The 25,392-nt window shown below is 40.6% G+C and overlaps 1 protein-coding gene across 1 annotated transcript in view; it reads left to right on the top strand.

Annotated features, from left to right (window-relative positions):
* Positions 1–25,392, top strand: part of LOC127236383 (contactin-associated protein like 5-2-like) — an 87,341-nt gene that overhangs the window by 50,163 nt on the left and 11,786 nt on the right. Inside the window, exon 4 of the mRNA XM_051204008.1 lies at positions 2,183–2,326. Within this exon, the coding sequence (XP_051059965.1) occupies positions 2,183–2,326 (144 nt within the window). The remainder of the gene's footprint in view (positions 1–2,182; positions 2,327–25,392) is intronic.

Here is a 25,392-nt window from a genome sequence, read left to right as displayed (position 1 = left end):
ATAACCAATATATGAAATAAGGGGAAAAATTTCAATGAAGAAGTCAGAATCACTGCTTTGTGTAATTAGAAAACAGAAAGTTGTTCACATGTTTTGTTTCCAAAAAGTTCTATATTATGATTGTTTAAAAAATTTTAAAATGCTTTTGTTAGGTCTTAGAATATTTTGACTAGAAAAACAAAGTAAAATAAAAATACAGAAAACAAAGTTGAAGATTGAAGTGTTTTGTGCATATCTTATGACTGTACATTTCAAATTCAAAGAAATTACCTAAAAACATATGCAAATAGTGGTTAGAGTTTCAAGTTTAAACCAGAACAAAAGCCTCATAATTATGTTTAGACTAAAGCAGAAGGAAAAGTAATAAATGTGAGATAGCACCAACACATTAAGAAACATTTAAGATCCTTTGTAACTTAAAATAAATGTCTGGGCCCAATATAATATTAGTATATCAGTATATGACTAAAGATGGGAGAAACTAGAGAAGATGCTATGGTTGGAAGAACGTGTCCTCCCCTAACATTGTCCATGCAAGAAAGAGGAGGGAAGATGGGGGAAGCAATAGAGAGGCAGAAGAAATAGAGGGAAGAGGGCACAGGGATGAAGGAGATGGATGAGAGAGAGGAGGGAGATGCAAGGGTGGAGAGTGTGGCTTTTCAAAGCAATGGAGAGGAACTGTCTCCTGGCTAGTGGTGCGTTGCAACTGAGAGGCTAGGTATGATCCTCTTGTCTTGTACAGTAGGAACACTATTCCCAAAGGTTATTTTGTTATTCACTATATCTACTATAAATTATTTGTTTTAATTTACCGAACATAATCCCTGGTGCAGGAAAGGACTTTGGGAGCACACTCCCCATGGAGGGATACTCCCTTAGCCTAGGCCCTACCCCAAATGACTTGACAGATTTTGATGATTCCCTCCTGGAAGACCTCACCTTCCCCGGAGAGGGGATGGGGGATGGGACGGGTGAGGGTTCTGGGGGGCATGGGAGGGAGAGGAAACTGGGATCAATATGTAAAATAAGAAAAATAGTTGAAAAATAATAATAAAATAAAAATTACTGAATATATACATAGTAAAAAAAACTAACATCTGTAATTATTCTAGGCGTCTACCATTAAAATGTAGTTCTGTGCCTAAACTTTGTAGGTTTGTGTGTGTGTGTGTGTGTGTGTCTTTCATGTATACATGTGTAGATATGCTATGTTGTGGCTGTGAAGGTAAGAGAACAACTTTAAGTTGTTGTTCATTTTTCACCTTGTGACAGAGTCTTTCTTGCTTTAGTTGCCACAGTGCTAACTCCAGACTAGCTGGCTGATGAGTTTCTGGATCATTCTCCTGTCCTGCCCTACTGTCTATTCATAGTAGTGCTGGAGCAGGCTACTTCAACTGGCTTGCTTTTTTGTTGCTGGTTTTTTTTTTTTTTTTTTTGGTTTTTACTTTGAGTTATTTTTTAACAGGAGTTGTAGGAATCAAACTTGGGCCAATGAGCCTGTGTGGCTAGTGCTTTTACCCATTGAGTGTGGCCCTGGTGTGCACAACTTCCTCATGGATGAAATTGCACTTCACAGAGGGTAGTAATTACTGTATTTTGCAATCAAAATTGCATTCATTTCCCATTTTACTGTAAATATTTAATGATTGTCATGTTAACAATTCCAGAATAATGATATTAATTGCTTCTCAGGTCCATAGGATATTTGTCATCATTTCAACCTTTCATCTTTATAGATAACAGTTGGGGGAAAATGCTGTGCATAAAAGATCTTTGGTAGTGTAAGTTTTTGAATTAGGTATTGCTGGACCAAGTGTCTGTTTCCTTAGCCTTTTTATATCTGTGTCCTCTCTATTGCTCCAGATAAACATAAAGGTGTTGATTTCATACTTTCTCTTATTTTTTCCTTGCAAATTACTGTTTTATTTGTATTAAAAAGTTGTAAGAAAGAAATGAACATGGTTTTGTAAAGTAAGCCCGTAAGAGGTAAGCAATTACAGCTATTTTTATATAGGCTAATCAGTATCCTTTTAAATGAGTAATCAAGTGGCATCTGTAATTACTAAAGCCTCTTGCCTAACACATACAATTAAACCTAGAGAATGCATTTACTTCTCTTATATCCCTACTTCTTCAGAGCATATAACTAAGAGTTGATTTTGATTTTTTTTCCACCATGAAGCTCAGTTTTGGAGGAATTCCAGTGCCAAGCAAACCTGGAACCTTTCTAAAGAAAAACTTCCATGGCTGTATTGAAAACCTTTACTACAACGGAGTAAACATAATTGACTTGGCTAAAAGACGCAAGCATCAGATCTACACTGTGGTGAGTTCACTGTCTCTGTTACCCTATGGTTTGTGGACTTGGGTAAGCCTGGCTTTGGTACTCTGTCTCTGCCCCTCTTCATACTGTGTTTATCTTATGTAGTTAGAATTTTCATCAGCCAAGCTCACCTGTGTACTTCAATTGGTAGAGCGCTTCCCAGCATGCATACACCCCTATTTTTCATCCCAAGCTCCCCATTATAATGGGTGTTTTAGTACATATTCTAACTGTGGCCTGACAAGAAGCAATTTCAACTAGGGAGGTTTCATTCTGGTTCATAGTGTGAGAGGATATAGTTCATCATCGCAGAGGAAACAAGGCAGTAGAAGTAGGAGGCAGGCTGGTGACAGCATCTCTTTAGCACTTGAAACACAGAGGGGACAGGAATTGTGATCAGGATATAAAAGTCTCAGGCCCTCTACCAGTGTCTAGCCTGTAGCAAGGTACCACATCCTTAAGATTCCAAAACTGTGCCAAGCAGGACCCCTTTCTAGATCCTAAGTGTTCACACTTGAGCTTATAGAGAATATTTCATACTCAACCCACAACTGGAATGGAGCCGCACACCTTTAGTCTCAGCATTTGGGAGGTGAAAGCAGGCAGGTCCAAATTTTGAGTCATCCTCCATCACATAACAACTCTGAGGCCAACCTTTGCTACACAAGGTCCTACTTTAAAAAAAATTAAAAATGAAATAAAGCAATTATCATTGTCCTATTAGCTCACTTTGTATGGAAAAAGAACCAGCTGAGAAAGAGGCACTGACAATAATTTCCTTGGGAAAATCAAGCACAGACAGTCAGAGAATGCTACCTTCCTGGCTGTGTGGACGATTTGAAATCTATGCAGGCTACTAAAGATTTTCTTTAAAAATTTCCAAGAAGTGCAATGGAAGCCTAGATACTGTTGAGTTATGCGGCTAAGACATTGTATGTTTACTGATTGATTATATTAAGCAGACACTTTAAATGATACTGCAATGTTAGTGTCTTAGAGGTTCCTTGTGGATCACTTAGAATTGTAGTGGATTAAAGTCCTCATTAATTCAACAACATCTGTTTTCCTTAACACACCTTGACTTTTATGAGGGGTATTTTAAAAAAAGTTATCCTTGAATTTTTCTCTCTTCTCTTTAATTGCTCCTACATCTCCCTGCACTTCCTTTCAAATTTTTGGCCTCTTACTTTTTAAATTATCATTCAGACAGACATGCATGTACACACAAATGCACACACACAAATAAAAGCAGCTGAGTGCATCTCTTGTTGCTCATGTGCATATCTTTTGGGGCAGACTGCTTGAGATTGGATAACCTGTCAAGAGGCTCATCCCTGGAGCATCCCTCTTTTAGCAGCCATTCGTTTCCTGCAGCTCATCCTCTAGGGAGATTTCCCCTATCCCCATTGCTATGTCAACTGGATTGTCATTGTGCAGGGTTTGCTTAGGCAATTGTATTGTGGAGATTGACGGATACAACTTCCCTGACCTAGAAAACACTGTCACACATCAGAATACATACATATATGTATGTATGTATAGTATGTATGTATATGTGTGTATATGTATGTATATATATTCCTTCTAGTTCTCTTTGTGTTTGATGCTATCTCATGTTGAGTTCTATTTAGTAATACTTGTTCAGGGTAAACAGGCTTGTTTGTCATGTAATAGCATTTTCTTTCTCGAATGATAACTTAGCTTTGAATTCTACTTTACCTAACATAATATTAACATCTGAGCTCTTCTCTTTCTGTGTGTGTGTGTGTGTGTGTGTGTGTGTGTGTGTGTCTGTGTTTTGTTTTGTTTTTTTAGGCCAGGTTTCTCCGGGTAGCTCTGGCTGACTTGAATTTGCTCTGTATACTAAGCTGGTCTCCACCTCTCAAGTCTTGGAGTTAAAGTCATGTACCACAACAGCCCATCAAGCTCTTTTCAACATTTGCATTCTATATTTTCCCCCATAGATTGGCTTTTACGTCGTTTCTATCATTTTTTTGTTGTTTATATTAAATAGTTGGGTCATAAATTTTAATCTACTCAAAATTTTAATTTGTACACTTGGATCATTTACACAGTGCAATCATTGATAAGTGAAAGCTTAAATACCTATTTATAGTTCTTGCCTTCTGTTCATTCAATTGTTTTAATTCTTTTCCTTACTTTTAAAAATAATGTGTGTTGAATGAATTTTAGAACCTAGTTTTGATATGTGAATTTTTTTTCTACATATGTGGTTTCTCAGGTGCTGTAATGTATATACATAACTTTTGTAGCTTAATTTTATCATTTGATCAATATAATTGAAATACAGAAAGTTACCTCTTCTTAAATCCATCCTTCCTTCTCTTATATTTATTTAATTGTGCTCATTATTATTTTCTTTGCTTGTAATTAGAACCTTATCAGTTGGTTTTGCTTTTGCTTTAATTTTCCAACACAATTTAAAAAATTTAAGAGACCAGATGCTTACTGGGTTTGTTCATTTTGTAAACTTTACATTTAGAGAGAAAGCAAAGAGGGGGTACTATTAGCCACAAGGAAGGAGGGGGGAACAAAAAATAACAGGAGTCATAAATGGGCATGGAACCCCCGCACCACAAGCTTCAGCTCTGCCCGTGGTTCCTGTTGTTTTGCTTTTCCCCGTTGGTGGTGTGAGGACTCAACTTTCTGTGCATTAAACACCATAGCAAGCACCAGGGTTGCAAAACAGTACAATGTACTCCTCCACTGAGGCAGTGTCTGTGAGAGCTACACTGACTGTTAGACACGACTCATCACTGAGCACATTTGTCACACTGACCCATTTCGAGCGGAGTTTTACAACCTTAAAAATTACACTTTCTAAACTGTTAAAAACAATACAAAAATCATTCTAATATAGTTTAATATATATATATAAAGACTGCATTGCTTTACATAAATCTAAGATTTATTTTTAAAATATGTTATGTCCTTTACTTCTTTATTCCCTTAAATCTCTTTTTATGCCCTTCCTATTTGGATACGTTCTTTTAGCTGTGCTTTTTAGCATATATGTAACTATGCCAAATTCTCATATCTTTTTTTTTCAGCTGGGACTATTATGATTGATTGTCTGCTCTTTTTTATAGCACATGGAAATGTTAACTCTCTTCCCTCTTCTTTCAGTGACAACAGCAACCAGGTTCCTTTTTTTTTTTTTTTCCCAGAGAGGGTGCTATGTATTTTCTCTCTGGATTATATCAAAGTCTGTCTTTGATGTTAAGTGTTTGAGTGTGATGTTGCATGGCTTGTGATTCTTTGGCATTTTCCTGTTAAGGTTTTTCTCAAGTCTTTGAATGTAGGAGCTTCTGGTAGTTTACCCTGTTTGGGCCACTTTCTATCACTATATGTTGAATTATATATAGACTTTTATTAATGTGGATGCTGTGGAGTAGTGTGGGAACATGTGTCGGGGTAACCAAAGAGATTAAAAGACAGCATAGTATGTCCTGGAGCCAGAGTTACAGGATGTTGAAAGATCTATCACAATCAGTATAGGCACTGGGAACTAAACTTGGGTCCTCTACAAGAGACATACACACTCAAGCACTGAGCCATTTCTCCAGCCTCTGTCTGGGTACTTTTATAGCTAGTGTCTTTCATATCTTGTTTCTGAACCACAGCATCCTTTTATTACCCAGTTTACAAGGCTACTTTTGGTTTAGACATTGATCAAACTAAATGGCTTTAATTCTTACATATTTGCCATATACTTTTCAGTTGGTGATATAGATTCACCACTGCTCTGTTTTATTCTTCTCATTGTTATTACATGCATTTATTCTCTTTTAAACTTTAATATATTTATCTCTCTCTGTGTGTGTGTGTGTGTGTGTTGTGCATATGTGCATGCTCTAGGTTTAGTGAGGGCCCTTACCTCAAGAAAAACATGCATGTAATAACAATGAGAAGTATAAAACAATGGCATACAATGGTGTATGCCCCAGTATGCAAGGAGGCCAAAGGAGGATGTAGAGTGCTCTATTATGTTTAGTCTTTTTTTCTTGAGGTAAGAGCCCTCACTGAACCTAGAGCTGGCTGCCAGTCAGTATTCCCAGTGATCTACCTTTCTCTACGCTAAGCAGTGATGGGGTTACAGGCATACAGCCACACCCAGCTTTCATGCTAGAAGCTCATCCTCAGGCTTGCAAAGGAAGCACTCTTACATACCATATTTTGGGGTTGTGAAAATTTGATTTGATTTTCTTTATACATTTTGTTTCCTTATTTAGACTTGGCACTTGTTACTATGACTTTCTGTTTTCCTACCTCTTAAATTTGATTTTTTGAGACAGTTTTCATTACAAGGTCGGTTTATAGTTTGCCCAATGATTCTAACATCTCCATCATCTTAGTGTAGACAATCCTCACAGTCCCCTTTTTATTTAATCAGAAGTTAGATAACAAGAGATATTTTTAGGAAAACTGGATATTTTGGTTATTATTTTATGTAAATCATAAAGTGTCCATTTAAAATGTAGACTCTGTTAAAACACAGGATGGGGAGGTTTCACCTCAATAGCCCTACACAGAGACTGAAATTAAGATTTCCCTAGCCTTCACCAAAACTTAAATTGAAATGCTACTTACTGCTGCCATTCACATGAGAGTGAATTGGTATTGGTATTAGCTGTTCTTTGAATTTCTGGTAGAATTCTGCACTGAAACCATCTGGTCCAGGGCTGGTTTTGGTTGGGAGACTTTTGATGACTGCCTCTCTTTCATTAGAGGTTATAGGCCTATTTAAATTGCTTATTTGGTCCTAATTGACTATGGTGATTTGAATGAGAATTATCCACCACAGGCTCATAAGTTAGAATTCATGGTCTCCAGTTGGTGCAACTTTGGTGGAAGGATTAGGGTACGTGGCCTTCTTGGAGTCGGTGTGACACTGAAGGCTGATTTTAAGGTTTCAAAGGTTCCAGTGCTGGAACTCTGCTTCATGGCTTTGGGTCAAGATGTGAAGTCTGTTCTTTCACTCTGCCGTATGCTCATACTGGATCTTTGAGAGGCAGAGGCTGCCTATGCCTTGTGTAGAAATCTCCGTGCTCCCTTCGGCTTTATCCACAAAGGGAAGCTCTCTATACACCATCATTCTAAAAGGCACCGCCTATTAGAAATTTCAAAGGAAGAGCACAGTCTTAGAAAAAAGGTTACCATATAATAATCCATTCAGAATAAGTGTTATTAGGTGAAGGGGTGTCACTCCTAGAACAGCTATGATCAGGCCTGAAGAAGGAGAGCTTTGAGGGAAGAGAGCCCTTTTTTCAATCCTTAGGCAGTCCGTTGCCCTGTGTTAACAGGGCATGAAGGAAAGAGCCTTTGCAGGGAACAGTGTGTGTGTGTGTGTGTGTGCGCGTGCGCGTGCATGTGCGTGTGTGTGTGTGTGTGTGTGTGTGTGTGTGTGTGTGTGTATGTGTAAGGTCTGTGTACTTACTAAGTAATCACCCACCCTAGTATCCTAGCCTGCATAAAAGATTCAATGGTGCCATGGCCCTGGGCAGCTGGGTGACAGAGGAAGCTGAATTTACTTTTCCACCAAGGCCTCAGAACCATCTTCCAGGCTCCAGGCTGTTCTTGTCCTAATGGACAGACCACAGAGGTAGAGGCATGTCTTGATTTCTTGATGAGACCAAGAGGCATCCACAGGGTTGTGACTTTCCATCTTTAATGATGAGACAATGTTAAATTCAGTCACAAAATGAGCAGACCAGCTGGAAGTGAAATTCAATAGAGTGAAGAGAGACAATATGGGTTTGTGGATGTCAGCGATCTCTATTTTATTCCCTTTTCTGGGTGAATCCTGAATCAAAATGTTAATAAATATTTTCCAGTCTTTTTACTAGCTACAGCATTTACCAGATTGCCAGAAACTTTTCTAGTACATTTAAGTCCTCAGGGCTTGATTGGCAATATAGTTATTATGAGGCACAGAGAACCATTTAGCACTAATGCATTTGGAAGAAAAGATTTAATCTAAAAAAAACACAATTTTACTGTGCAGGTAGAAAAATCTTAGCTTTCACCTTATCAATATAAAGAAAGAAACACACATTATTCTTCTCCCACACGTGTGTGTGTGTGTGTGTGTGTGTGTGTGTGTGTGTGTTTGTGTGTGTGTGTGTGTGTGTAACATCTGGTATATTTCTTTGGCAATCCTCAAGTGATGTAATGATTCACATTATTAAATACAAAAGCACAGATACTTCCATCCTTGTAACCAAGCTTAAAGTTTCCCCTGAAGACACCTAATATGCCTCAAAGTCAACTTTGTTCCAAGTCACACAGTCACTGTGGTGCTGTTAAGAAGTCTAGAGAAAAGGGGGGTTCAGTTTTCTGTGTGTTATTTGTTTTCCAGTACTCATGGTGATCCTCAGGAGGCTACAGAAGTTCAGGGTTCATCACAAGATTCGCAGAATTAAGGGAAAAAATAAAGAGGGTGAGTTGATGCCTATAAATTACAAACTTTGACTCCAGGCTCAAGGCCATTCAGCCCTCCCTCTGAGTCATGGAGCACAAGTCTTTCTTGTAGGCTGTATTCAGGCAGCATCCCCTTTGCAATCCATCATCCCTTTCTTCCATCATCCCTGCCCACTCTCTGGAGATTTAACAGCTGCTCCATGGGGATCATTCAATTTAGTCTTTATAGCCCGATTTGACTACAGGACCATCTTCCACATTTCAGAATGCAGTAAAACTAACAGCTTAAAGTAGACATAAAAAATACCTAGCTATTCTTCCCCAAATCCACCTCCTTGTGCTAATATAGCTCCATATAATAAATAATCAGAAAGTAAATGGTCCATTGAAGTGTGCGTGTAGTAGCTGTAATGTGGATTATTATACACATAATATAGGAAGCATATTGCCTTGATAGCTTCCTGAGCATGATTAATTTCAAACTCTGTGCTCTATAAGAAGTGATGTTTTCTTGTGACCTTTCTTTTGTGAGTGTGTGTTCCCTTCTTTTTTGACACAAGGAGAGTAACTTGATGATTTGGTCATTGGCTAACTCCCATTCCCTTCATGTAAGGATTCAAATGATGTTTCTTTTTATATAAACCTAAGAGTTCAGCTGTGGCCAAGCTGTGGCAGTGCATGGATTTAATCCCAGCCCTCAGGAGGCAGAGACAGGTGGATCTCTATGAGTTAGAGGCCAGCCCGGTCTACAGAGTGAGTTCCAGTACAGCCAAGCCTACACAGAGAAACCCTGTCTCAGGGAAAAATAGAGAAGCTCAGCTTTGAGGAGATAGTTACATTTATAAATTGTTTCATTTGTAAGCACAAGAACCTGAGTTGGTTCACCATAACCTACATAAGAAAAGCAAAACGAAGTTTCAAATGGTGAAATGATCCTAAAGCCTCAATGCTGGGGAGATGGAGACAGGCAGAGGTAGATTCCCGGTCTGGTTGGCAAGTTTCAGGAGAGTGGGAGAGTCTGTCATCAGCAGAAAAAAGAAAGGGGGACAATACCTAAGAAGTGACAGTACCTCACAGTTGTGCCCTGACCTACACATACATGTACACACATTATCACGCAGATGCAAGCACACCACAGCACAAAGGAAACATTTTACTTGACTTGGTCTTCCATCAAAGAGGAGAAAAAGGCAAATAGCTAAAAGCAAAAATGGCAAGTTTTATACAATTATCTACGAAGCCCATTGATCAAGTCTATTCACGTGTGTGAGGCTGCCTCCAAGTAGCTGAAGTCAAGGCATTGGATGGACAGAGGCCAAGACTAAACATACCATGACATCACAGCCACATGGCTAGCTAGTATTGCTGAAAAATCATGTTACTTTTCATTTATTCTAGACAGACATGATGGTCTCCTCAACCAGGGTTGCCATAAACTCTCCTGGCTCTCCGGTAGGGGGAGTACAGAGGATTCACAAATCACTCGCTGTGTAGCTTTGGGCAAGTACCACATACTGGTGCTCACTAATGAAGACTGGGAGGATTATGGTACCTCCTTTTAAATGCCAAAACAGGGAATACCTGAATGCCTGACATCCTAAGTTGTTGAGTAAAGTGTCCTGTTGAAGTTGGCAGGTGAGCCAGTTCTAACCTGCCATTTAACAAAGTGCAAGAATAGGGTGACACATGGTTTCTGTGCCTTTGATTGCATCTAAATCATATTTGCCCCTGAATTGTGTCAATTACAAAGTGGCTTTGAATATCCATATTATTACAATCTTGTCTATCTCTTTCACTTGGAGAAATGTAATGATCACTCCAGTCTTGACTAAATGCTTGGCTCTTTTAAAACAAGACTTTTTGGAATAGAAATATAGAAGTTGATTTCTCCTGGACTTGCATGAACTAGACATATAAATGAGCAGCAGTGAGCATTTGTGAGTTTGTCATTATTTGTCTGCACCTGCACTGGCTTAAAACTTACTGATTTGTAGTTATTCATTTCCTCTGTAGCCAGGAAAAAAAACTGCCACTAAGGGACTACAAAGTACATGTGTAAATGTATGGGATCTTGCAGTCATTTGGGCAGGTGCGTGCCCACACACACACTCTCACACACGCACACACACACACACACACACACACACACACACACACACACACAAGAAGAGTAAACTTGGTTTACCTTCCTATGACACGGACACTCATCTAAGCTGCTTGGAGAATACTACCTTTTGTCTAGTGAAGCCTATAATCTCTTCAGCTTGTCCCTAGGATTGTGTTTCATCTCTGCAAGTGTTTCCTGTGGCAAATGATACTTTCACTTGATGATGGCTGTCTTCCTTAGCCATTTGACCAGTCTGACATTCACATCACCTGCCCCGCTGCTGTGTGTTTCTCATCCCCTAAGAAAAATGATTTCTAAGTTGTTAGATTCCTGAGCCTCAATTCCATCCGTTCTTTGAGAAATTGAGATGAAATAGTTCAAGGTCAGATGAAGAATAATGTGGCTGAAAGTTAAATAATAGTAAAATAAGTGAACAGTGCAATGGTCATTATCTTAATTCATTTGGGCAGCTGGAATAAAATTCCATAAAGCAGGTGGCCTATAAACAAGAGCAATTTATTTCTGACAGTTCTGGAGGCTGGGAGCCTAGATTTCATAGTGCAGTATGTTTAGTGTCGAGAGAATCAGCTTCTGGGTTGACAGTATTCTACCTCTATCTAGGTCTTTATAGAAAAGTGTCTAATCAGGATCTAAGCATCTCCTGCAAGGCCTCCCTCTTAAAATAATCATTTTAATGGTTCAAGAGTCCTCAGGGTCAGAGGCTGGCTCCTGGTAGTGCTAACATGCCAAGTTCAGCCATCTATTCCCAATAAGCCAAGTAAGTTCAATAAAATATTAAAACAAGTAATAGTGAAAAACGGAGAAAAAAGATTAATTCCATGTGGCCGCATTGAAATGAAGAACAAGGAAGACAAGTTGTCCCCAAGTGCACCTGATAGATCCTGACATGGGGGTTATTTATAGACGGCAAGAGGTATTCATGACTAAGTAGTCCTGGTCAAGGTTGTTTGGTTCTGCCCATCATTGGCATGCTATAATCTGAGTTCAAGCCTCTCCCACACAGGGGTCTGATAAGTTGTCAGCACTGTGAGATCCCATCTTCTGTGGCGTCTTGCCCGTCTTTTCCTTCTTTTAGCATGAGAATCCTAGTGTAATTCCCATTTCTTAGGACCCATCTTAAATAGTCTGGTGACCAAAGGGGGCATCACAGAGTATGCAACATGGTAATTGTTGTAGGACCTTTACATTTGAGATTGTGTTTCAGTGCGGAAATCTCAAGGGATGCAAGAATTAAGAATTCAGAGGCAATCTTCTCTGAAAATGGCCTCCATTCAGTGTTGCAACATTCTTCTAAGGTAATCAGCTCATTTGAGGAAATAATTACATGAAATTATTGATTCAAAACTTCCTGAGGAAGTCTGTAAAACTATCTCTATTAATGTAAAAAGTAAACTTCACCTATTATTATTAGTGTATCTGTTCGGTGTATGGAAGAGTAAACATGAATACCATGCCGTGCATGTGGAGATTCCAGGAGGTCTTAGTTGGCATTCTGTTGCTGTGAAGAGACACATGATCCTGGCGACTCTCATAAAGGAGAACATTTACTTGGGGGCTTGCTTATAGCTTCTGAGGTTCAGTCCATTATTATTATGGCGAGAAGCATGGTAGCACATGGGCAGACATGGTGCTGGAAAAAGTCACTGAGAATCTACTTCCAGATCCAGAGGCAGCAGGAAGAGAGGGACCCTAGGTCTAGTGCACCAGTGACACACCTTCTCCAACAAGAGGACAGCTGCCCCACAAAGGCGCACATCCTAATCCTCTAGTGTAGTATCACTCTCTGATGACAAAGCATTCATATGTATGAGTCTCTGATGGTTATTCTTATTGAAACCATCAAACAGGGAAAGGTGCCCAAGTCAGTTTTCTCCCAAAAGAGGCAAGCTCTCTCTTCCTTCCACTCTCTGTATACTTCAGGCTGGTTTGCCTGTGACTCATTGCCACAGGAGTGCCGGGATTACAGATACATACTAGCACATCCCTATTTTCCATGGATTCTGAGACATGAACTCTGGCTTCATGGTTCTGTTGTGTAAGAATTTTTATTCACTGAATCACCTTATATATTTCTTGATGAAGATGTAACCTATGGAAAACAGAACACTGAAAGAAAAAAAAATAGCAGAAGACATAGCACCATCCTTATCTGTATGTATTTCATTTTCATATGTAAATATATGCTTTACAGATCATGGTGTGAATGGCGGATACAATTGTGTGTGTGTGAGTGTGTATGTGAATGTGTCTGTGCGTGTGAGAGTGTGTGTGAGAGTGAATATGTGTGTGTGTGAGTGCATATGTGAATGTGTATGTGAATATGTGTGTGAGCGTGTATGCTAATGTGTGTGAGTGTGTGAGTGAGTGTGGTGTGTCTGTGCAGTGCACACCAAGAGTCTATGTGAGATGTTTCCTTTCAATAAGTTGGTATGTCGCAAACTTGGAGCTCACCATCAGCAAGCTCCCAAGATGTCTGTCTCTTTTCCCAGTGTCCAGTTTACAAGCAATTATCATTAAAAGTTGTTTGCATTTGTGAGCTCCAAATTCAGAGAGCTACCACCTTAAACAAGAAGATTTTATGTGGAGGTTCTAGGAATCTAAGAGCTTCTTGTGTAGGTGGGAAGATAACCATCAGCTGAGAGATCAACCCAGGCTGAAAGTCTTATTTTAAGGCTAAGTTTTACTTTAAATATTTTTAATCTCTTCAACATTTTTGTTAAAATTTTAAAAAAAATCTGTTTGGATATTAAACATTTCTTTAGTTCGTCTGTATTCCACTAACAGTCAACTGCTTGAAGTTTGAGTTGTTTATGTTTGTAAAATATTTAGTTGAAGGAACTACTGTGATTCTGAATTTTAAACAGTTGGATGACAATGAAAACTGCTAGAGACTGGAGTCACCCCAGTTTCTGATTTTTTTTTTAACTAGCTAAGCAGGTTACCCTTTCCTTCTTAACCCTACAGGAATAGCAGACATGGCCTTTTCCTTTGGAGACATGTGTTTCAGAGAGAGCGAGCTTAAAGAGAAGGAGTGTCAAATTAGGATGCCACTACAAGAAAGACAGGGATGACTGATGACCTGGGGCTGGATTGGTTGCCTCTGTCCCCAACTCATTTGTGTGGGGCAGGTCTAGAGCAGCCATTACCATCCACACTTTATGTGAAAGCACAGTGTATAGGCAGGGCTGGTGAATGCCAATGATGAGAATTCGGAGACTCTGCCATTCACAGTCCCCTTTGTTCCCATCCTGGAAGCATGATACAATCAGCTTTTTTATTATACATTATTTTTCCTGAGGTCCTGAGTGACTTTCAAATCTAAGGGCAGGGATAAAGAAACATTCACCAATGCATGCTCACAAGGCTGGGCAGATCTATGAACAACAGTGCTCAACTGGGTATTAAAGATCCATAAGCCATTATAGAAATGGCCCCTCTCATTGGATAATTACTTAAGAAATCTCTCCTGGGCAGTTTGTGAGAAGGAAGATCATGGAGCAGAATCTTCATCTCTGACAAGACTATGTGAGGTGGTAGCGAAGAGTAGGGTATCTAGACAAGCTAATTCCTCTCCCCCACCTCTGCTTTCTGACACAACTTCTGGGCTCATCCTCCTGACTGAATGCAAAGGCTGAGCACCCTGTCCGAGATGAAGTGCTTCCCAAGAAACACTTTCCTAGCTTTCCCAAAGCTCTTCTACTACTCCTCTTAGGTAAATTGAGCTTTCTGGTCTGGGCTTTGAAGAGCAAATGTCTCCCAGACAGTTCTAGGCAGAGACAAAAGCTCTTCTAAGCAGGGGAATGGCATGGACAAAAGCCTAAGGACGGAACAGAAGCAGTGAGATGCTTAGGACTGGTGAGATGACTTGGTTAATAGAAGGACTTGCTGTAAGGATAGCATCCTGACTTGCAGCTCTGGGACCTCTGTGTTCCACTTTGACCTCCACACACATGCATGCACACACATGTACAAACGAAGTGAAGTTGTAAACTACATGTGCAGAAACCCTGGGCTTCGCACAGAGTAACAATGATGGAGAGAAGAAACTTCTCTTATCCCCAACAGTGGTCCCTGGATGGCAGAGTAACAAAGTCAAATATATAACAGGAACCTGACCAAAGATGAAAATTTAGGGTGTTGACTATATTATGAAAAGCTCAGCCAAGAAGGGTGACTTTGGCACAACAATTCATAAGTAAATAACTGGCCTATCTCCTAGTCCATTTTTACATCTTAATTAAAACCATGGATGAAGACCTGAGCTTAATATCCAGAATGCATATAAAAAGATGATATTGCAATGCCCCAGTGGATTCCTAGTACTGGGGGACAGGGCCAGAGACAGCAGGGTCCCTGGTAAGACCTGGCCAGTGAGAGAAAATCTGTCTCAAACTCAAGGTGGGCTACTCCTGAAGCATGGCATATAAGGTTATGCACTAGCATTCTCCGATGAATGCTTGCAAACACAGGCATGCACACACATGACCACACATACAAACACACACCTGAACACACATGCACAGACAGATACACAAAGACACACTCATGCATGAGCATACATGAGCACAACCGACTTAATGAACACAAGCACACACATACATGAATTCACACATACATGAACACATGCATAGATGAACATACAAAATGACATACATGTACACAGATACACACATGCACACATATACATGGAAACACACAAGCAACAAGCACAAGCATGTATACATTAACACACGTACACACATATGAACACATGACAAAGAACATCATAGCATAGTTGGGCTCCTCACTTCATGAAGTCAGGTGCTTTTCATGCCTCCCTCTGGTGATACTGTCTCCTTTCTTGGCTTAGCAGAGTGATGTGTCCTCCTTAGAAAACACCACTTGCATCAGAACATGTTGGTTCCTCTGCTGTTTTGGATCTAGATGACTAGTTAAGTTCAACATCATCACTTTCACAATTAACTTACTGCAGTGTTGTCTGAAGTGAAGCTGTATATAATGGGTGCTAGGGAGCTGACTCAGTCACGAAAAAGCTTACCTCCCAATCATGAGAACCGGTGTTCAGTCTCCATGTAAAACAAGCTCGATGTGGTGATGTGCCTGCCCTTGAACTCTCAGCACTGTGCAGACACAGAGAGGAGGCCCCTGGGACTTGTGGTCACACAATCCAGTTAATTAGTGAGTGCCAGAAACAGTGAGAGGCTCTGTCTCAAAACAAACAAACAAACAAGCAAGAAGGAAATCTATTGAGAAAGACACTGAAATTTGATGCCTGGCTTCTATGTGCACATGTACCTGCATACAATCATACCTGCATACAATCACACACACACACACACACATACACACACACACATACACATACACACACACACACACACACACACACACATGCAGCTATGTGCTCGCACCTGTGCACATGTAATTACTTTGTTTGTTAACCAAGAAACATAGTTTAGAAAAGAAATCACAATTCAAGGATGGTGGTTTCAGCTTTCAGGAGGCTGAAGCAGAAGGATGCTCAGACATCAAAGTTCAGCTTGGGCTGCAGTGGGACCCTGCAAGAATAAATGAGAAAAAGAAAACAAAATCCCACAGGAAACCATAAACATACCCTTCCAGTACCACCACCCCTCTGCTACTTGGTCATTCTTCACATGTTGCCACTTCCAAGGGATCACATGTACATGATTAAAGTCTTCAGAGCCTGCACCACGTGTAATTAGTGCCTCGGAGGCCAGAAGGGGCAGTAGATCTCTTGGAACTGGAGTTACAGACAGTTGTGAGCTGCCATGTGGGTGCTGAGAATCAAACCCAGGTTCTCTGGGAATGCAATCACTACTCTTAAGCACTCTACCATCTCTCCAGCCCCTGCTTCTTCCTTATTAAATGTCATGAAAGCATAGAAAATGTTAATTATGAAAAAGAAAATTGCCATGATTCTGTTACCCAGAATTTATAAAATAAAAAATCCACCTGATTTTTATTCCTATTTCCAAACAAGAATGCATACTTACACATTTGTATGCACACTCTGTGTTCAGTTCACTCAATTTGATATTATTTTTTTCATGTTTTCCTCAAATACATGTAGTAAATATCACATGTATTTGCAAACATTTGCTTAATTCTTCCTGTAATTTTACATGCAGTTTTATTTTACTATAAATAATATCTGGGTTATAAATTTCAGATTATTCCTTTATTATTATATATATAATATATCTCTATTCCAGAATATTATAAGTTTCAGATTATTCCTTTACAACAAATTTCTAGAGGGTTGTGTCTAAAAAAAGTATTAACATTTTGGAATTTTTTTAACTTATATACCAAAATGGCTTTATTCTATTTTATAATGAAAGAGGACTCAGAATAGAGAAGACAGGCAGGATTAACGTGATTTAGATCTTATATGATATGTTTATGTGTTTGAAGCATCATAAGGTAGGTGTCTTATTAGTGTACAGTTTTTATATTATCAGCTAAGTACTTTTAATTAAAATTTGAAAATAGAAGTATTCAGAATAAAGTTGCTTCTAATTTAAAACTAAGTTTCTTTAAGCTTAATCATGGGTCTAATTTTCAATCTTCAATCTCAAATTTTTACTCTGGATTTTGTCTTACAAGTGAAGGCTAAAATTATTTGAGACATTAAATGCTTTGATAGCAATTGTGTTTTTAGTGCCCCAGAGAACAACGTAAAACTTAGGCTTTAAACAGAGATGTCAATAGTTGGGGAATCAAAATAGAATCCAAGGCCTCAGGCTTAGTGACAGAAAAGAAGTGGTAAAGACAAAGGTTGAACCAGGGGACTGTGGAGGTGGCTGTCTGTGGACTGCCTGCCACACAAGTGTGAAGAGCCAAGGTCACGACCCAGCGCCCAGGTACAAATATGGCAATGGCGGCACATGCCTGCCAATCTAGCTGAGATGATTAACTCTAGGTGCCGAGACAAACACTGTCGCAAAAATAAGATGGAGTGCTGGCAAGATGGTTTAGTGTAGAGAGGCGCTTGCCACCTGAGTTCAAGTCTCCCATCTCACTTAGTACAAGGAAGCATCTGACTCCCACAAACAAGTTGTCCTCTGACCTCAATGTGTCATTTATGGTTAAACAAATACACACAAACACACACAGAGAAAGAGAGAGAGAGAGAGAGAGAGAGAGAGAGAGAGAGAGGGAGGGAGGGAAGGAGGGAGGGGGAGAGAAACACTAAGACCAAAGGCAATAGCTACTTTCTGTGAGCCTATGTTTGTTGGGTGTGTGTGTGGTGGGGGGGGGGGGGGAGACTGACAGGCCTGGGTTACAAGGAGATGTCTGCCTCCCTTATGCATTTTGCCCATTGGTAGAGTTCTCCCTACAATATCACCCACATTTCCCCTCTAAATCTTCTTTAACTGAACCTCAGAAGGGCCTGATCTCTAGGTTGGAAGGCCTCCTTTCACAGAAACAAACTATTGGTATCCATTGTATCTGGATGTTAAGCACACTGTTTTGTCTCAAACTATGCATGGATGCCTTTCTGTTTTATGTTCCATTTTTTTGTCAATTCATTCAATTTCTGTTCCCATCTCAAATCCTTCCTAGATGTCTACAAAGCTCAAATGTAAAGAAACTGATACTTGCTATGACAGGGAGATACATGCCACCCTCATGGCTCTTGATCAAATAGTCTTGATTACATGATCTTTGTGGCTCATTACTTGGCTGTGCAAACTTCAGGTGGGCAATGGTTTCCTCCAGACTTCTGTTCTTAGCCTGAGAACCAAGCATCACTGGAATGAGCTGCTTATGGACATCTGTTGAACAAGCAAACGAATCTGTGAAGGAGCCTATTATTCTCATAGACATGGAAAGAGCCTTAATTTGAAACAGTGCCCTCCCTGAATTTGTAAATCAAGAAGCACATAGACAGTTATTCCCTACATTTGCTGGTGGCATGCCAGTCACGCTGGCTAGTTTTCAGATAAATCAAATTAGAAATGGTTATAGTTGTTTGGGAAAAAAAAATCAAGAATTGGCTTTGAAATCTTTCCCCACAAATTAGATTGAATCAAGATCATGTTTTCCTCAGCCTCTAAATGCTTGATTGGCTCGGCTTGGTGCTTCGTGACTGAAACTCAGCCTTGAACTGCTTGCTTTATTTCTTTCCTAGCAGTGTGTGGTAGTGGTTGAATGATGACTAGAAACCCAACAAGCGCCCACAATGAGCGTTCTTTGTAAATAACTGTTCAGCACAGTGATAGAACGCTGTAAATAGCCCCTCTAACAAAATCGAAAATCGGCCAAAGAAAGAAAAGCTTCAAGCTGGGTCTGTTTCACATTCTTGTGGGGTGTGTCTTAAAATTAGGGTGAAGGGGCAGACAGATGGCTCGGCAGTTAAGAGTGAGCATCACTCTTGCAGAGGACCCAGGCTTGTTTCCTAACCCCCTTATCAGGGGATGCAAAACAGAATGTAACTCACTCCAGGGAATCGAGTGCCTTCTTCTTACCTCCACAGGCTCCTACATTTGTGCGCATGGCCCCTACCCAAGGCACACAATTTAAAAGACAATCTTAACAAAAGGTATCAACCATACCTGATACATCTCCAGTCACAACCAAAACAGGGTATGCAGGGAAGGTCTTAACAGTTCATTTTGACTAGACTTGGGGCGTTCCAGGGACCTGCACATCTGCTCTCCATATGTCAGTCCAGTCCAGGGAACCTCCACCTTGGTCAGTCGTCTACTCAAACTTAACCTCATCCCATTCTCATTTGTGACCTTGGGCCTTTTTAAAATGGTGACCAGATTCATTATCCCCTTTGTGTTTCTGCAAGGAGAGTCCAGCCCAGCCCAGGGGTTTATTGCCAAAAACCAAAATGACCAGTGTTTGAATGGTGAAATTATTGTAGGCATATTTGTGAGTTCCAGTGCATTAGAAAGTTCTCAGGCTCTCAGGTCCCAGGCCAGAGACCCATGATTAGAAATAAAAGTGAAGATACTGTATGAGGAAAGAGAGGTCAGCTGGGAACTAAGAGTAAGCCCTGAAGTACTGGGCTGTAAGGCCACGAGCATATGATACTTCCCAGATTATTTATGGAACTTTGCCTTCCCCATGTTTATCTATCCTGGGTTTTTCTTGAACATATGCTGTTTTTAGAGAATGGTTTCTAGTCTTTCTCTTCTGATTGGCTTATTTCATATTCTGTTTTTGATGTTTTCCTCTCTAGTCCCTACTCTTGCTATGAAACGAAGCTCCCAAGGCAGAGGCTGGTAGTAGAAGTGGGTGAACCACCAGGCCAACTGAGAATGACTAAAGATTAGTGCTTAGCAGGGCAGTGGTGGCGTACGCCTTTAGTCCCAGAACTCGGGAGGCAGAGGCAGGTGAATCTCTGTGAGTTCGAGGTCAGCCTGGTCTACAGACCTATTTCCAGGACAGGCTCCAAAGCAAAACAGAAACACCCTGTTTCCAAAACAAACAAACAAACAAAACAAATAAATAAAGATTAGTGCTTTCCCTCTCTTGCTTTGTTTATATTTTATATCCTGGTTATAATTTAAAGCAAAGGACATGATAGTTTTTCCTTACTTTTAAATATTTATTCATTTATGGTATATCATGAGTAATTATATATTTAATAGTTATATATGTGTGTTATTGCACTTGTATGTGTGCAGATCTACACACATGTTCAAAGACCAGAAGAGCTCCTCTGTGTCCTTCTCTTTTACTCTTCTTCTATTCCTTCGACCATGTTTCTCTGTGAACCTGGACCTTGTTTTTTCTCAGCTTGCCTAGGAGTCAGCAAGCCATAGCTGCCCTGCTGGGATAAAACAACTGCCCATACTTGGGAATCATAGATAGCTCTTTCTGCCATGACTCATGGTTCACAACGCCAAGACAGAATGGCAAGTAAGTAAGAACTTAAAAGAGGGTAGATTTCCAGCAAATGGACATGCCACACTAGTAAAAATTTCAGTGAGCTATTTTTTACTGGTAGGGTTTAAGTTGTCCTATAGGTCAATAAACTCAACTAAAGTGCTAACAGGGTCAGCGGGAGTCTTACTCTGTGTAGCCTCCAGAAAATGAAACTGGAGACAGAAGTGGATGGAGATGGTTTTAATTCATGTCTGGGCTTGCTCATTATACAACTGAAGGAAGAGCAGTCCCCATACTCAAAAGGGACACTCTTGGACTAGAGTAAAAGAAGGCTTCTGCACATGGAAAAGTGTTTTCTTTCAGCATAGGTTCTTTGATAGACACGGAGTAGAGAATTGTTCTATACCTTTCTTTGGAATTTTCCTTCGTGATTGACCTCCTATATCCCTGTTAACACATTATTTTTAATTAACAAAAAAATATTGTAAAATTTTCAGGTATAAAATATGTTTGTCTCTAAGATGCCTGTAGTTTCATCTTATTGGTTTTAAACATGTAGATTACTCGCTTCTTCACCATCTTCTATCTCCCTTCTAATCCTGTCCAAGTGGACCTGTTCCCTAACTTTCTATTGTTAAGATTCATGACTTTTAGTTATGTTTTGAAAGCCATTTAATTTAGTCAGGGTCATGTGTGACCATTGGCTTGGAAATATCCTTTGGAGCAAGGCAAGGTAATTGGGGCTATATAATTTGAGGCAATGCCTCTTCTCTCCATTAATCTACTGGTAGCATATAAAGGTAGGATCTAGAGACCATGCCTGGCTGCTGCTGATCCCACTCTGGTACAAACTTAGTGCAGGCATCTGTAGCTGCTGTGAGTTCATAAATGCAATATCTGTGTCTTACACAAAAACATTCATGACCCTTCTGGTTTTTGGGCCTTACATTCTTTCTTCTCTTTTTTGTACTGTTTTTTGAGCCTTGGAAGAGACATTATAAGTGTCTTGTTCCTGTCTGAGCAATCATCCTTATTCTTAGGCCCTTGTGCAGTCAGGTCTCTTCATTTACCATTATTCACTGTAAGAAGAGGTTCTTTTATTAAACTTAAAAGTTGCTTTTGTTTATGGGTATAAATGCAGATACTTTATAAGTTACTTTGATGCTGTATTTAGCTAAACATCAACACTCAGTTTTCCCTTAGGCCCAATGACCTCTCTGGCCATGGGTTTTTGACCAGATTTACAATAGCAGCAGTGGATTTTTCCTACTTAGTAGACCTCAAATCTAATCAGAATGTGATTGCCATCATAATATTAGTGCCATTGAATCACAAGTAGGCACATATAACCTGGCATATTGGTCTCATATTTCATAGGGTTCACAGATGTTTAAAACTGCTGATGGCACCACACACACACATATACAACAGCATGGATAGGACCTTCTGGGACTCTGAAAAATAACCTGCAGGGAGGAAGCTTCCAGCTCACATCTAGCTTGATTTCTCTGTATCGTTCAAATACATTGTTATTATACTAACTTTGCATGTGAAAAAATAAAACCTGTGACAGATAAAGGGAGGAGAACTATCACTGAATGCTTCTCCCTGGCCCTGAAGTATGGACTATGACAGAGGACTAGGCAGAGGAAGGAGAGTGAACTTGGCAGAGCTTTGCTTATCTTGCATTCCAGAGCTCAGCAAGGTTAATCCCTCCCTGTACAGCATTCTTACTTTATGAATTCACTCTTATTTTATCTCTGCACTTTTCAAACTGTTCTGTTCCAAATGGGTACTGTTTAATTATAAAGATAAAAAAAAAATGGTTTCACAGCAGTCTATTCTTTGTAAATTTCTCTCAGAATTCTCAGTCCTACAAACTGCTTGTCTTAACTTAATAAGTTATGATATTTTTGGCAAATGCTGCAATCTGGCTGAAGTGCCTGTTAACTGATGGACCTACATTGCATGTTGGGTGCAGAATGTTCTGGAAATGTCAGCAGCAGAGGTGGAACCATACATTTATAGCATCACCAGCAGAAGCACAATGTCTTTACAGAGATATCCACTCAGATCAATCCCAAGAGTTATGGCATCACTAAGAAAAGATTTTCAGGATGAGCCAGTATGAAACATAGTTAAAGACTTATTAGAACAATAAAGATGACACTCTTGAAATCACACTAATAGCATAGGCATGGGATCATCAAAGGCAAGTTATGCTTCCGTATCTTTATATGCCCACATAGAGAATTTGGGTAGCTCTCAAGTTACATTCATTTTATGAAGTGTACTATTTAGATTTATGAATGAGATAGAACACTAAAAAGAGCCCTCTAGGTTTTAGGTCACATTGGTTTTAATAAAGTATTGTGTTTATTGATTTTGACATCACAATTAAGAGTTTTCTAGGAAATATGCTTGACTCAGTGGGCAGTTTGAGCTTATCAATGGTATCAGGAGTTTCCTGATTCTGTCTTCAGGAAGACAAACAGACCTGTTATGAGTGGGGTATGAGTCTTATAGTGGGTAAGGGACAGATATGCCAGCAGGCAAAACTAACATGGGAAGGAAGGGTTATTAGGGAAGGGAGGAAAGCTGGGGAAGGGGGAAAGAAAGAGAAGAGAAGAGACAGAGACAGAGAGGTGGGTCAGAAAGACACAGATCTGTCTGCTTCCTCAGAAAAATGGTGGAAAGAGAGAGTGGGAGTGGGTAGAGCTTGTCTCTTAAAGGGACCTTTGCATCTGCCTACAGAGCCAAGGTATTGCCTGCCATGTGTGTAGGATTGGACACTCTGCCAGGCCCCCAAGGGGCAGAGCCCAGTGTGCCTGGATTACAACAAGATGTATTTTCTTTTATAATTTAATTTTATTTTTAATTTTACATATCGATCTCAGTTCTCCCTCCCCTTATCCCAACCCCACACACCCTTCTCTTACCCCACCCACCATATTCTCCTCACAGAGCATGTGGTCTACCACAGGGACTCAACAAAGTCTGTCCCGTCAACATGATGGGGCCTGACCAACACCCTCACCCCTGTGACTGGACTGAGCAAGTTGTCTCTCTATGGAAAAATGGGCCCCAAAGAGCCAGTTCATGTATTAGGGATAAATCCTGGTTTCCCTGCCAGTGGCCTCATAAACTGCCCCATCCACCCACTGTCACTTGCATTCAGGGAGTCTAGTTCCGTCCTACGCAGGTTCCCCTGCTGTCAGTCCAGGGTAGGCAAGCTCTCACTAGCTCTGCTCAGTTGTTTCTGTGGTCTTGATTCCTGTTGCTCACATTATCCCTTCTTCCTGTCTTTGACTGGACTCCCAAAGCTTGGCCTTTCGGTTAGTTGTGGATATCTGTATCTGTTTCTGTCAGTTACTGGATGAAGGCTTGGCAATTACAATCCCTTCATTACAGGGGAAGGCCAGTTCAGTTCCCCTCTTCATTATTCCTTAGACTTTTACCTGGGGTCATCCTCATGTATTCATTGTAATTTCTCCATAATCCCATAATGGTTCCCTCTATTAAGATATTTCTTTCTTTTCTGTCCTTCTCTGCCCTTCCCCCAACTTGACCTTCCCATTCCTTCATGTTATCCTCCTCACTTCCCTCCTCCCCTTCCACTCTCCCTCCTCCCCACTTCCCTTCCCTCCTCCTCTTCCACTCTCCCTCCTCCCCACTTCCCTTCCCTCCTCCCCTTCCACTCTCCCTCCTCCCCACTTTCTTTCCCTCCTCCCCACTTCCCTTCCATCCTCCCCTTCCACTCTCCCTCCTCCCCCTTCCCTTCCCCATCCCCATTTTCCTTCCCTCCTCCCCTTACACTCTCCCTCCTCCCCTTACACTCTCCCTCCTCCCCACTTTCTTTCCCTCCTCCCCACTTCCCTTCCCTCCTCCCCTTCCACTCTCCCTCCTCCCCCTTCCCTTCCCTCCTCCCCACTTTCCTTCCCTCCTCCCCTTACACTCTCCCTCCTCCCCTTACACTCTCCCTCCTCCCCCTTCCCTTCCCTCCTCCCCACTTCCCTTCCCTCCTCCCCACTTTCCTTCCCTCCTCCCCTTACACTCTCCCTCCTCCCCACTTTCTTTCCCTCCTCCCCCACTTCCCTTCCCTCCTCCCCTTCCACTCTCCCTCCTCCCCCTTCCCTTCCCTCCTCCCCACTTTCCTTCCCTCCTCCCCTTACACTCTCCCTCCTCCCCTTACACTCTTCCTCCTCCATTCCACATTCCTAATTTACTCAGATCTTGTCTACTTCTCTAGACTACAGTCCATAACCCCAAAGAAGCATATCTATTTTCTTACCCTGAGTTATAGACACATAAGCTCATGTCAGTGTCCACAGTGTCTCAGAGAAGCAACATCTTATGAACTGATGTGTTTGTAGAAGACTAGTGCCAATGCATTTGATTTATACTGAAGTCCCTTCACAGAGACTTAAATGGTACCCAGTCCTTCCTGTCAGAAGTCCTTGAACAAGAGCTGCTGCCATGATATCCCACCCATCAATCATGAGGAAATCACTATAATTGTGTTATTACTACAAGATCTCAGTTTTGATGAGCCCCTCTGCCACGGTTGAAAGCTTTTAGTTGGATGGATTTTATTGTATTTCAGTCAGCATTTGACATACTTCAGATGTGATGG

The sequence above is a fragment of the Phodopus roborovskii genome, unplaced genomic scaffold, assembly GCF_943737965.1.
Source record: "Phodopus roborovskii unplaced genomic scaffold, PHOROB, whole genome shotgun sequence".
Taxonomy (NCBI): domain Eukaryota; kingdom Metazoa; phylum Chordata; class Mammalia; order Rodentia; family Cricetidae; genus Phodopus; species Phodopus roborovskii.
The sequence above is the reverse complement of the archived record's forward strand: the minus strand, read 5'-3'. Positions and strand labels throughout refer to the sequence as shown.